This window comes from Hemiscyllium ocellatum, chromosome 27 (assembly GCF_020745735.1).
Source record: "Hemiscyllium ocellatum isolate sHemOce1 chromosome 27, sHemOce1.pat.X.cur, whole genome shotgun sequence".
NCBI lineage: Eukaryota > Metazoa > Chordata > Chondrichthyes > Orectolobiformes > Hemiscylliidae > Hemiscyllium > Hemiscyllium ocellatum.
This window is the reverse complement of record NC_083427.1, coordinates 8,540,933-8,554,740: the sequence shown is the minus strand read 5'-3', so window position 1 is coordinate 8,554,740 and position 13,808 is coordinate 8,540,933. Positions and strand designations below refer to the sequence as shown.

At 51.0% G+C, this 13,808-nt stretch overlaps 1 protein-coding gene across 1 annotated transcript in view; it reads right to left on the bottom strand.

The window, feature by feature from the left end:
- Nucleotides 1-5,447, bottom strand: part of LOC132828646 (zinc finger protein 850-like) — a 71,047-nt gene extending 65,600 nt beyond the window's left edge. Inside the window, exons 1-2 of the mRNA XM_060845697.1 lie at nucleotides 4,296-5,447; nucleotides 673-1,553 (exon numbers count right to left, since the gene is read on the bottom strand). Of these exons, the coding sequence (XP_060701680.1) occupies nucleotides 673-1,553; nucleotides 4,296-5,447 (2,033 nt within the window). The remainder of the gene's footprint in view (nucleotides 1-672; nucleotides 1,554-4,295) is intronic.
- Between the last annotated feature and the right edge of the window lie 8,361 nt (nucleotides 5,448-13,808).

Below are 13,808 nucleotides of genomic sequence, written 5' to 3'. Positions count from 1 at the left end.
GACGCTCCGAAAGCTTGTGCTCCCAATCAAACCTGTTGGACTATAACCTGGTGTTGTGTGATTTTTAACTTTTTCAGGTATTTTTACAGTACAGAGGGAGAGACAGAGTCCTTCCAGTAGCCTACTGATCTGTCTCTATACCCTGTACAAGCTGTCCTCGAACCAACTGCAGAGTTGCCATCAGGCTGATGACCTTTGACATCCATGATTTAACCATCCAATCAGCTGACAAAGGCCAGCGAAATCTCGCTCTGCGCACTCTCATAACCCAGTGTCCCGCCATCCATAAACCTCTGCCTTCACAGTCTGAACATAGCAGCATTGTCAATAAGCGCAAAATGACATTCGGTCATTTGTTTGTGTAAATTCATCAATTCCTTCCACAGTCCTTGGTTTCGAACCATTCTTCCGTTTTCATCCACAATCAAAAATACAGAAAATAAAATGATGCTTTTTTTTGACAGAGGGGGCAAGGATCGAACCGCTGGGAGACACCAACGATATCCATATGGGAGCAGAAGAGTAGCTGCTGCAGGAGACTCTCCGTCAACGGTTAGATCAGTAAGAATGGAACCAAGAGACTGCACACCCAGGCAATGAGGCAAGATGCATTGGAGGAGGTTGGTGTGGTCAACCTTGTCATCAACAGCAAGATCAAATCACTGCAGCTACTTGTGAGCTCGTTGATGCCTCAGTAGGTTGGAGGACTGAGTGAATCCCTTTCCACACACGGAGCAGGTGAACGGCCTCTCGCTAATGTGAACCCGCTGGTGACTTAGCAGGTGAGACGGCCGAGTGAATCTCTTCCCACACTTGGAGCAGGGGAACGGTCTCTCCCCGGTGTGAATGCGCTGGTGATTGAACAGGGTCGACGACTGAGTGAAACCCTTCCCGCACTCTGAACAAGTGAAAGGCCTCTCTCCGGTGTGACAGCGCCGGTGGACAGTGAGATCAGAGGAGTGCTTGAACCCGATGCTGCACTGAGAGCACCTGAATGGTTTCTCATCAGTGTGAATACGTTGATGGGACATGAGCTCCCCAGAACTTTTATAGCACTTCCCACAGTCCAAGCACTTAAAGGGTCTCTCGCCGGTGTGAACCCGCTGATGCCTCAGCAGATGTGAATGCTGAGTGAATCCCTTCTCACACTCGGGGCAGGTAAACGGCCTTTTCCCAGTGTGAGATCGCTGGTGAGTCAGCAAGTTGGATGACTGAGTGAATCTCTTCCCACACTCAGGACAGGTGAATGGTCTCGACCCAGTATGAACCCGCTGGTGCTCCAGCAGATTGGCTGACTGAGTAAAGCCCTTCCCACACGTGGAACAGATGAATGGTCGCTCCCCTGTGTGACCACGCCGATGGATTTCTAGCACTGACGGTGAAATGAATCCCTTCCCACAGTCCACACATTTCCATGGCTTCTCTCTTTTCGAACTGCATTTGTGTCTCGATAGGCCAGATGACTGGGTAAAACTTCGTTCACACACAGAACATGCGTACGGTTTTTCCCTGATGTGAACACTGTTCTTATCTTCCATGTTCAAAATCCGGTGCTATTTAGAAACAAAAAACTGAAATTGATGGAAAAACTTAGATCTGGCAGCATCTGTGGAGAGAAAGCAGAGTTCATATTTCAGGTCCAGTGACCCTTCTTCGGAACAGATATTCAGGTTGAGATAAAATGTTCAGAACCTGGTGAGTTGTTTCCTGACTGCAAATCCCCCTTTGTTCATACCTTGGTGAGACTGACATAAAACAGAGGAAAGGCATGTGAGAAACAAAAACTAACAAAGGCAGAAAGGTAAATTATGAAATTGAGTTAAATGAATCCAGTAATTTGCAGGGTTTGCACTAGAAAAAATTACTGATTGTCATCAAAACCCAACCAGTTCATTAATGTCTTTCAGAAAAAGTAACCCTGCTGCCTGGTGAGAAACTACAGAAGATTCTGATGTCTATAAGTAGACATGGTCCAGAAGTGTTGACAAAATCTCACAAACCATCAACCTCTGCCAAGTAGAAATGAGAACAGGAGTTGGGAGGTCATGTTGTGGCTGTACAGGACACTGGTTAGGCTGCTGTTTGAATATTGCATGCAATTCTGATCTTCCTACTGAAAGGATGTTGTGAAACTTGAAAGGGTTCAGAAAGGATTTACAAGGGTTGCCAGGGTTAGAGGATCTGAGCTACAGGGAGAGGCTGAACAGGCTGGGGCTGTTTTCCCTGGAGCGTCAGGGGCTGAGGGGTGACTTTGTAGAGGTTTATAAAATTATGAGGGGCATGGATAGAATAAATAGACAAAGTCTTTTCACTGGGGTCAGGGAGTTTAGAACTAGAGGGCATAGGTTTAGGATGAGAAGGGAAAGATATAAAAGAGACCTAAGGGGCGATGTTTTCACGCAGAGGGTGGTACGTGTATGGAATGAGCTGCCAGAGGATGTGGTGGAGGCTGGTACAATTGCAACATTTAAGAGGCATTTGGATGGGTATATGAATAGGAAGGGTTTGGAGGGATATGGGCCGGGTGCTGGTAGGTGGGACTAGATTGGGTTGGGATATCTGGTCAGCATGGACAGGTTGGACCGAAGGGTCTGTTTCCGTGCTGTACATCTCTATGACCCTCTGACTCTAGAAAGGCCAGGCCAACAGCTGTAGATTTACACCATCACCATCACCCTGCCTGTCTGACATTCAGTACTGGATGGATAGGAATTTCATTTATTAAATATCTGGAAGACAGGAGTAATTCTCTTCAGTCCTCAGTACAAACTACACTCTCGTCCTGCCAACTGCCTGAGGTTAAGCCAGAGTGTTCAAAACCAGGCAGACTAAATACAGGTGGTACAGTGGTTCACACCGCAGCCTCACAGCACCAGGGACCCAGGCTCGATCCCAACCTCTGTGCACATAGACGGTCGCCCTTCTGCCCCCATGTCGGCGTGTGTTTCCTCCGGGTGCTCCAGTTTCCTCCCACAATCCAAAGATGTACAGGTTAGGGGTGAATTGACCACACTATATTGCCCATAGTGTTCAGGGATGTGTACATTAGGGTGAATTGGCCACGCTATACCACCCACAGTGTTCAGGGATGCGTAAGTTAGGGTGAATTGGCCACGCTATATCGCCCACAGTGTTCAGAGATGTGTAGTTTAGGGTGAATTGGCCACGCTATATCGCCCACAGTGTTCAGAGATGTGTAGTTTAGGGTGAATTGGCCACGCTATATCGCCCACAGTGTTCAGAGATGTGTAGTTTAGGGTGAATTGGCCACGCTATACCACCCATAGTGTTCAGGGATGTGTAAGTTAGGGTGAATTGGCCACGCTATACCGCCCACAGTGTTCAAGGATGTGCAGGTCAGGTGCGTCAGTCAGGGGTAAATGTAGAGTAATAGGGTAGAGGGAATGGGACTGGGTGGGTTACTCTTCGGAGGGTTGGTGTGGATCCGTTGGGCCGAAGGGTCTGTTTCCACACTGCATGGACTCTACGACGAGTCCGGAGCGTGGTGCTGGAAAAGCACAGTTGGGTCCCCCTTTCCCGGTGAGGTGGTGGGGGCAGTGCCCCGAAACGCCGGTTCCCTTGCTCCTGGGACGCTGCCTGACCTGCTGTGCGTTTCCACCGCTCTGACCTCCAGCACCTGCAAGCCCTCGCTTTCTCCTGGCGTCCCGCGGCGAGGGTTCTCCGAACCATCATCCGCAGGATGGTTCTGCTCCTGAAGAAGGGCTCATGCGAATCGAAACGTCGGCTCTCCTGCCCCCTTGGGTGCTGCCTGACCTGCTGCGCTTTTCCAGCAACGCATTTCCAGTCCTGTGACGGTTCTCAAACCAAGATGAGCTTCCAACCACATATCCCCCACCATCGCCTACCTCCACCTCAGTAACATCACCCCCTCCCTCCTTCCCCATCCCCCACCCACTGCACCCTGGGCACTGCTGCTGCTGCTCCTTTGTGACATCTGCACTGACGCAGAAGCCCCGCCCCCAATTCAACCCTGCCACCTTGGAGGTCATCCAAGGCATTGCCCCTCACAAACATGGCGGCCACGCGAGCACCCCGCCGCCCCCAACAAAGATGGCGACCGCCGCCTGCCTTAGAGTGGGGGGGGAGGGGCGGGGGAAAAGGGGTGGCGCCTACCGCCGGGACGGCGCACCGATTCCCTGCTCATCGCAAACGGAGCACCGGGAGGTAACGGTTTCCGTCTTTTCTTGCGGATGTCGCGAGGCGTTCGGTGGACCCTCATTCGCGACCTGCACCAACCCGCCCCGCCGCCGCCGCCGCCGCCGCCCGGTTCTCACCGTTTGGGGCTGCGGCGAAACGGGTTTCAGAGCCATCAGCTCGGAGCCGCCTTCCGAGGCAAGATGGCGTCCGCGCGTGCGCCCTGACGCGGCAGGGCGACGGCGACCGCGACCGCGCACGCCCCACCTCGCGACGGCGACTCCAACCAATGGCGAGCGCGGCCGGTCAGCCAGCCAATGGCAGTGAGCGGAGGCCGTAGCTGCGGCGGGACGTCCCTGACCGACAGCGACCCCGGCCAATGGTGAGCGCGTGGGGCGCGGTCGGCAGGCCAGCCAATGGAAGTCAAAGGAGGGCGGGCCGCATGGGGGACAGTCCAGATTGACAGTGAGCGAAACCAATGGCGAGCGCGGCCGGCCGACCTGTAAGCCAATGAGAGTGAGGGGAGACCGGGGTTGCAGCAGGACGTCCCTGACCGACAGAGACTCGGACCTATAGCGAGCCGGCCAGGAGCGCCCGCCGGCCCGCCAATGGGAGTGAGCGAAGGCCGGGGCTGCAGCGGGACGCCCCTGACCGACAGCGACCCCAGCCAATGGCGAGCGCGTCGCTTGCGGCCGGCAGACCAGCCAATGGAAGTGAAAGGAGGGCGTGGCCGCATGTGGAGAGTCCAGATTGACAGTGACACGAACCAATGGCGAGCGGGGCCGGCTGGCCTGCCAGCCAATGGAAGTGAGCGGAGGCCGGGGCTGCAGCGAGACGTCCCTGACCGACAGCGACCCCGGCCAATGGCGAACGCGTCGGGCGCGGCCAGTCAGCCAGCCAGCCAGCCAATGGGAGTGAGCGAAGGCCGGGGCTGCAGCGGGACGCCCCTGACCAACAGCGACCCCGGCCAATGGCGAACGCGTCGGGCGCGGCCAGTCAGCCAGCCGGCCAGTCAGCCAGCCAATGGGAGTGAGCGGAGGCCGGGACTGCGGCGAGACGTCCCTGACCGACAGCGAACCCGACCAATGGCGAACGCGTCGCGTGCGGCCAGCAGGCCAGCCAATGGAAGTGAAAGGAGGGCGGGGCCGCATGTGAACTGTCCAGATTGACCGCGACTGGAACCAATGGTGAGCGCGTCGGGCGCCGGGCCGCCATCCAATGGAAGTGAAAGGGGGGCGGTGAGGGGCGGGGCTACATCTGGACGTCCAGGATTGGCTGAGAGCGTTCCTCATTGTTGCAGGTCCCAGGGAGTGCAGTCATGTCCTCATCTTCAGATGGGGGTCTCTCCTCAAAGTCCCTCTGGGCAGCAAACATCCTCATCATCCTCACCATCGCTGCCTGGCTGGAGAGAAACTGCACCAAGCACTTCCACAACTCTCTTCATTGCTTCCTTTGCTTTCAGAATTAAAATTAGAATGAATTAGATTCCCTGCAGTGTGGAAACAGGCCCTTCGACCCAGCAAGTCCACATTGACCCTCCGAAGAGCAACCCACCCAGGCCCATTCCCCTACACCAAACAATACGGGCAATTCAGCCTGGCCGATTCACCCTAACTTGCACATTTTTGGACTGTGGGAGGAAACCGGAGCAAACATGGGGAGAATGTGCAAACTCCACACAGATAGTTGCCCGAGGCGGGAATTGAACCCAGGTCTGTGGCACTGCGAGGCAGCAGTGCTAACTACTGAGCCACCGTGCTGCACAATTAGATTCCCTACAGTGTGGAAACAGGACCATCGACCCAGCAAGTCCACACCGACCCTCCGAAGAGTAACCCACCCAACCCATTCTCCTATTAGTAAAAAATGAGGTCTGCAGATGCTGGAGATCACAGCTGCAAATGTGTTGCTGGTCAAAGCACAGCAGGCCAGGCAGCATCTCAGGAATAGAGAATTACTCTACATTTACCCCTGACTAATGCACCTAACCTATACACACTTGAATACTATGGAAAACTTAGCACGGTCAATTCACCCTAACCTGCACTTCTTTGGACCGTGGGAGGAAACCCAGAGGAATCCCACGCAGACACAGGGAGAATGTTCAAACCCCACACAGACAGTCGCCCGAGGCTGGAATCGAACGCGGGCAGAACAATCCCAGCTTTTCCAGTCTATCCAAACTGAACTGAAAGCCCTCGACCCCTAATGGTGTTGTGAGATTTTTGCCAAACCCACGCAATGTCCTTGACATAAACCTATACAGGTGAACAGCACAGAAAGAATAGGCCCTTTGGTCCAACTCACCCATATCAGCCAGATATCCGAAACTATTCCAGTTCCATTTGCCAGCACTTAGCCCACATTCCTCTAAAGTCGGGAGTGTGCTGCTGGAAAAGCACAGCAGGACAGGCAGCATCTGAGCAGCAGCAGCAGAATTGACACTTCCGGCAAAAGGCCTACATCACGAGATGAATGATGCCCAAAACATCAACTCTGATCTGCAGTCCTCACTTTCTCCATGTCTCTCTAAACCCTTCCTATTCATAAGCCCATCCAGCTGCCTTTTAAACACTGTAATTGTAGTAGCCTCCACTTCCTCTGGCAGCTCATTCCATTGTGGTTCTGTTCGCTGAGCTGGAAGTTTTTGTTGCAAACGTTTCGTCCCCTGGCTAGGCGACATCATCGGCCAAAACTTCCAACAAAAACATTGCAACAAAAACTTCCAGCTCGGCGAACAGAACCGCAACAACGAGCACCCGAGCTACAAATCTTCGCACAAACCTTGAGCTCATTCCATACTCATACCACCCTCTGCATGAAAAGGTTTGTCTGTTTGGTCCCTTTTAGGTTTTTTCCCTCTCACCCTAAACCTATGCCCTTGAGTTCTACACTCCCCACTCCAGGGAGAAAACCTTGTCTATTTACCCTATCCATGCCCCTCATAATTTTGTAAACCTCGATAAGGTCATCCCTCAGCCTCCGACACTCCAGGGAAAACAGCCCCAGCCTGTTCAGCCTCTCCCTGCATCTCAAATCCTCCAACCCTGGCAATATCCTTGTAAATCTTTTCTGAACCATTTCAAGTTTCACAACATCCTTCAGATAGGAATTGCATGCAATATTCCAACAGTGGCCTAACCAATGACCTATACAGCCGCAACATGACCTCCCAACTCCTGTACTCAATACTCTGACCAATAAAGGAAAGCATACCAAACACCGTCTTCACTATCCTATCTACCTGCGACTTTCAAGGAGTCATGATCCTGCACTCCAAGGTCTCTTTGTTCAGCAACACTCCCCAGGATCTTACCATGAAGTATATAAGACCTGCCCTGATTTGCCTTTCCAAAATGCAGCACCTCACATTTATCTAAATTAAACTCCATCTGCCACTTCTCAGCCCATTGGCCCATCTGATCAAAATCCCTTTTTTTTCCTGAGGTAACCCTCTTCGCTGTCCACTACATCTCCAATTTTGGTGTCATCTGCAAACTTACTAACTGCATCTCCTATGTTCACATCCCAATCACTTATGTAAATGATGAAAAGCAGTGGACCCAGCACCGATCTTTGTGGCCTCCAGTCTGAAAAACAACCCTCCACCAGCACCCTCTGTCTTCTCTGTTCAAGCCAGTTCTGTATCCACATGGTTAGTTCTCCCTGTATTCCATGAGATCTAACCTTACTAATCAGTCTCCCATGGGGAACCTTGTCGAATACCTTACTGAAGTCCATATATATGATGTCCACCACTCTGCCCTCATTAATCCTCTTTGTTACTTCTTCAAAAAAACTCAATCAAGTTTGTGAGACATGACTTACCACACACAAAGCCATGTTCACTATCCCTGATCAGTCCTTGCTTTTCCAAATGCATATAAATGCTGTCCCTCAGGACTCCCTGTAACAGCTAGCCCACTCCCAACATCAGGCTCACTAGTCTATAGTTCCCTGGCTTTTCCATACCACCTTTCCTAAATAGTGGCACCACGTTAGCCACCCTTCAGTCTTCTGGTACATTTCTCTGACTATTGATGATACAAATATCTCAGCAAGGGGCCCCGCAATCACTTCCCTAGCTTCCCACAGAGTTCTAGGGTTCTAGGTCCTGGGGATTTATCCACCTTTATCCATTTTAAGACATCCAGCACCTCCTCCTCTGTAATATAGACATTTTTCCAGATATCTCCATCCATTTACCCACATTCTATATCTTCCACGTCCTTCACAGTAGACACTGATCCAAATTACTAGTTTAATAGTTCCCCCATCTCCTGTGGTTCCATAAATTGGCTGCCTTGCTGATCTTGGAAGGACCCTCTTCTCGCCCTAGTTACCCTTTTGTCCTGAATGATTCCTGATGAAGGGCTTATGCCCGAGACGTTGACTCTCCTGCTGCTCGGATGCTGCCTGACCTGCTGTGCTTTTCCCAGCCCCACACCCTCAACTCTGATCTCCAGCACCTGCAGTCCTTGCATTCTCCTAGATTGTGGACGGCCTGTGAGAAGTCAGGAGGTGAATTACTCGCTGCAGTTTTCCGGTTGAATGTGTAATTTAGATTGACAGTGGGAGAAGCTCGGTAATAATCCGATTTGCTGCAGTTGTTGTGGTTTAGTCAGACACACTGAATGAGTTTGTACAAACATAACTCAGACTGTGTCATACAACAGTGGGATCTGAGCATGAGTCTATATGAATGTAACTCAGACAGACAGAGCTGGCAGAGTGCTGGTGGTGCTCTGGGGTTGTAGGGCTGGCAAGCAGTAACATCAATAGACAATAGACAATAGGTGCAGGAGTAGGCCATTCAGCCCTTCGAGCCTGCATCGCCATTCAATATGATCATGGCTGATCATTCCTAATCAGTATCCTGTTCCTGCCTTATCCCCATAACCCTTGATTCCACTATCTTTGAGAGCTCTATCCAACTCTTTCTTAAATGAATCCAGAGACTGGGCCTCCACTGCCCTCTGGGCAGAGCGTTCCACACAGCCACCACTCTCTGGGTGAAGAAGTTTCTCCTCATCTCTGTCCTAAATGGTCTACCCCGTATTTTTAAGCTGTGTCCTCTGGTTCGGGACTCACCCATCAGCGGAAACATGTTTCCTGCCTCCAGAGTGTCCAATCCTTTAATAATCTTATATGTCTCAATCAGATCCCCTCTCAGTCTTCTAGACTCAAGGGTATACAAGCCCAGTCGTTTCAGTCTTTCAGTGTAAGGTACTCCTGCCATTCCTGGAATTGACCTCGTGAACCTACGCTGCACTCCCTCAATAGCCAGAATGTCTTTCCTCAAATTTGGAGACCAGAACTGCACACAGTACTCCAGGTGTGGTCTCACCAGGGCCCTGTACAGCTGCAGAAGCACCTCTTTGCTTCAATACTCAATCCCTCTTGTTATGAAGGCCAGCATGCTATTAGCTTTCTTCACTACCTGCTGTACCTGCATGCTTGCCTTCATTGACTGGTGTACAAGAATACCCAGATCTCATTGTACTGCCCCTTTACCTAACTTGACTCCATTGAGGTAGTAATCTGCCTTCCTGTTCTTGCCACCAAAGAGGATAACCATACATTTATCCACATTAAACTGCATCTGCCTTGCATCTGCCCACTCACCTAACCTGTCCAGGTCACCCTGTAATCTTCTAACATCCTCCTCACATTTCACCCTGCCACCCAGCTTTGTATCATCAGGACACTCACGTGCATACACAACCAGTTATGTATCAGATAAAAATGCATTGGTTCTTTAAATGATGGAGACCACACAAAGGAAGGTAATTCCTGCAAAGACGCTTCTAAGGAGCCACTGGCCCTATTCTAGCACACTTCAGACATCCCAGAACACCTTGGAATGGAAGAAAAGGCCCAGAAAGCGATCAATCTGCTCCTCGCGTCCGTACAGGTAAAAATCCAGACACACTCTTTTCTCAATTTCCAGCACTCAGTCAGGTAAGGATGCAAACGATATGAATAAAAGGTTGATGTTGTGAAGTTGATGGCACGTACTGCACCTTTAGGAGGGAGTGAAAGCTGTTCTGCACGGACAGTGTCCAAGCACCTCTGTCACATGACTAGCCAGCAATCCCAGAGTGCACTGGGATATTGAAAATATGTAACATTTGGCTGTGAGACAGATACCTGGGGTTTGGTTGCCGTTTTGACAACAATTCGAACTTAACCAATCAGTCTCAGTTCTGCCCCGGGAGACTGAAACCTAATCGAGTTTGAACTTATTGATCCGATGTTGGGGGGGGGGGAATAATGATAAAGAAAGCAGACATTTTGAAAGTTGGACAGAGAGTAAACAGCCACTCAAAACACTCTCCATCAAAACATACCGTTTTCATATCGAGTCATAGAGATGTAGATTAGACTTACAGTGTGGAAACAGGCCCTTCGGCCCAACAAGTCCACACCGACCTGCCGAAGCGTAACCCACCCATACCCCTACATTTACCCCTTACCTAACACTACGGGCAATTTAGCTTGGCCAATTCACCTGACCCGCACATCTTTGGACTGTGGGAGGAAACCGGAGCACCTGGAGGAAACCCACGCAGACACAGGGAGAACGTGCAAACTCCACACAGTCAGTCGCCTGAGTCGGGAATTGAACCCGGGTCTACAGGTCTACAGGCGCTGTGAGGCAGCAGTGCTAACCACTGTGCCACCGTGCCGCCCAGATGTAGAGCACGGAAACAGACCCTTCGGTCTAACCTGTCCATGCCGACCAGATATCCCAACCCAATCTAGTCCCACCTGCCAGCACCCGGCCCATATCCCTCTAAGGGTGGCATGGTGGCTCAGTGGTTAAAATCTTCGAGGAAAAAGTGAGGTCTGCAGCTGCTGGAGTATCAGAGCTGAAAATGCGCAGCAGGTCAGGCAGCATCCAAGGAACAGGAAATTCGACGTTTCTGGCATAAGCCCTTCTTCAGGAAGAAGGGCTTATGCCCGAAACATCAAATTTCCTGTTCCTTGGATGCTGCCTGACCTGCTGCGCTTTTCCAGCAACACATTTTTGGCTCAGGGGTTAGCACTGCTGCCTCACAGCACCAGGGTCCCAGATTCAATTCCAGCCTCGAGCAACTGTCTGTGTGGAGTTTGCACATTCTCCCCGCGTCTGTGTGGGTTTCCTCAGGGCACTCTGATTTCCTCCCACAATCCAACGACGTGCTGGTTAGGGTGAAATGGCCAGGCTAAATTGCCAGTAGTTTTAGGTGCATCAGTCAGATGGAAATGGATCTGGGTGGGTAACTCTTCGGAGAGTCAATGTGGACTGGTTGGGCCGAAGGGCCTGTTTCCACACTGTAGAGAATCTAACCTAAACCCTTCCTATTCATATCCCCATCCAAATGACTTTTAAATGTTGCAATTGTACCAACCTCCACCACTTCCTCTGGCAGCTCATTCCATACACGTACCACCCTCTGTGTGAAAACATTACCCCTTAGGTCTCTTTTATATCTTTCCCCTCTCACCCTAAACCTATGCCCTCTAGTTCTGGATTCCCCTACCCCAGGGAAAAGACTTTGCCTATTTATCCTATCCATGTCCCTCATAATTTTGTAAATCTCTACAAGGTCACCCCTCAGCCTCCGACACTCCAGGGAAAACAGCCCCAGCCTGTTCAGTCTCTCCCTGTAGTTCAAATCCTCCAACCCTGGCAACATCCGCGTAAATCTTTTCTGAACCATTTCAAGTTTCACAACATCTTTCCGATAGGAAGGAGACCAGAATTGCATGCAATATTCCAACAGTGGCCTAACCAATGTCCTGTACAGCCGCAACATGACCTCCCAACTCCTGTACTCAATACTCTGACCAATAAAGGAAAGCATACCAACTGCCTTCTTCACTATCCTATCTACCTGTGACTCCACTTTCAAGGAGCTATGAACCTGCACTCTAAGGTCTCTTTGTTCAGCAACACTCCCTAGGACCTTACCATGAAGTGTATAAGATTTGCTTTCCCAAAATGCAGCACCTCACATTTATCTGAATTAAACTCCATCTGCCACTTCTCAGCCCATTGACCCATCTGGTCCAGATCCTGTTGTAATCTGAGGTAACCCTCTTCGTTGTCCCCTACACCTCCAATTTTGGTGTCATCTGCAAACTTACTAACTGTCCCTCTTATGCTCACATCCCAATCATTTATATAAATGACAAAAAGTAGAGGGCCCAGTGCTGGTCCTTGTGGCACTCCACTGGTCACAGGCCTGGGTGAAAACAATGACTGCAGATGCTGGAAACCAGATTCTGGATGAGTGGTGCTGGAGGAGCACAGCAGTTCAGGCAGCATCTGACAGGCCTCCAGTCTGAAAAACAACCCTCCACCAGCACCCTCTGTCTCCCACCTCTCAGCCAGGAAACTCTGCAATCCTTGTCTGCGCCTTGTGACCATTAGCAAGGTCACGTTCAACACAGGCTATTGGCATGATGGTTTCCTCCAGGACCAGTTATGCCTAGACAGTAACCCGAAAGAACTGCAGATGCTGTGAATCAGAAGCCAAAACAGACGTTGGTTTAAAAGCTCAGCAGATCTGGCAGCACCCGTGAAGAGAAATCAGAGTTCACATTTCAAGTCCAGTCACCCTTCGTCCAAACTGATGGCAGCTTGGAAAATGTTGGGTCATAATGCTGAAAGGAAGAGGGGCTAAGGAGTAAATGATGGGAGACAGCCAAACAGACAGCCCAGTTGGACAGGCAGAGGCCTGGCTAATGATCTGGCTGGGAGAGTGACTAGCTGCGAATGGAGACTGTTAGGGGCCAGCGTGTAAAGGCCGACTGGGTGTTAATAAGAATGCAGGTCCTGGGCCTCCTCCATCATCAAAGCCTAACCAGCCGACGCCTGGAGGAAGGACGCCTCACATTCGGCCTTCGGACCCTCCAACCACACAAGATCAACGTGGGTTTCACCAGTTTCCACATCTCCCCTTCCCCCCTCGCCCCCGAGCTTATCCTAGATCCAAGCTTCCAACTCGGCACCGCCCTGTTGAACTGAACTATCTGTCCATCTTCCTTCCCACCTATCAGCTCCACCCTCACCTCCGACCTTTCACCTTTACCCCCACCTCCATCTACCTATGGCACTCTCAGCTACCTTCCTCCCAGCCCCACCCCCCTCCCATTTATCTTTCCACCCCCTTGGCTCACAAGCCTCATTCCTGATGAAGGGCTTTTGCCCGAAACGTAGATTCTCCTGCTCCCCGGATGCTGCCTGACCTGCTGCGCTTTTCCAGCAACACACGCTTGACTCTGATCTCCAGCATCTGCAGCCCTCACTTTCTCCTATGTGATAACAAGGCCTGGTGTGTGGGGTTAGGGGCTAGGACATGGAGAGTTCAGGCCCTAAAATTATCGAACCCGATAGTCCGGAGTGCTGCACGGACCACAAGCAGAATATGAGGTGTTGTTCTTCCAGCTTGCGGTAGAATTCACGGGAACGCTGCAGCAAACCTGAGACAGAGAACAGGATGGTTGTACTTGCTTTAACTGCAAATCCATCCTTAAGAAATTTACACTTGTGGTGACGATGTTTCGACTCACTAATATTGATCAGAGAAAGCCAGGCAAAGGCCGTTTCCCCTGTGTGGGAGATTTGTTATAACCGGAGCAGCCATCTTGTCACATAGTAAAAG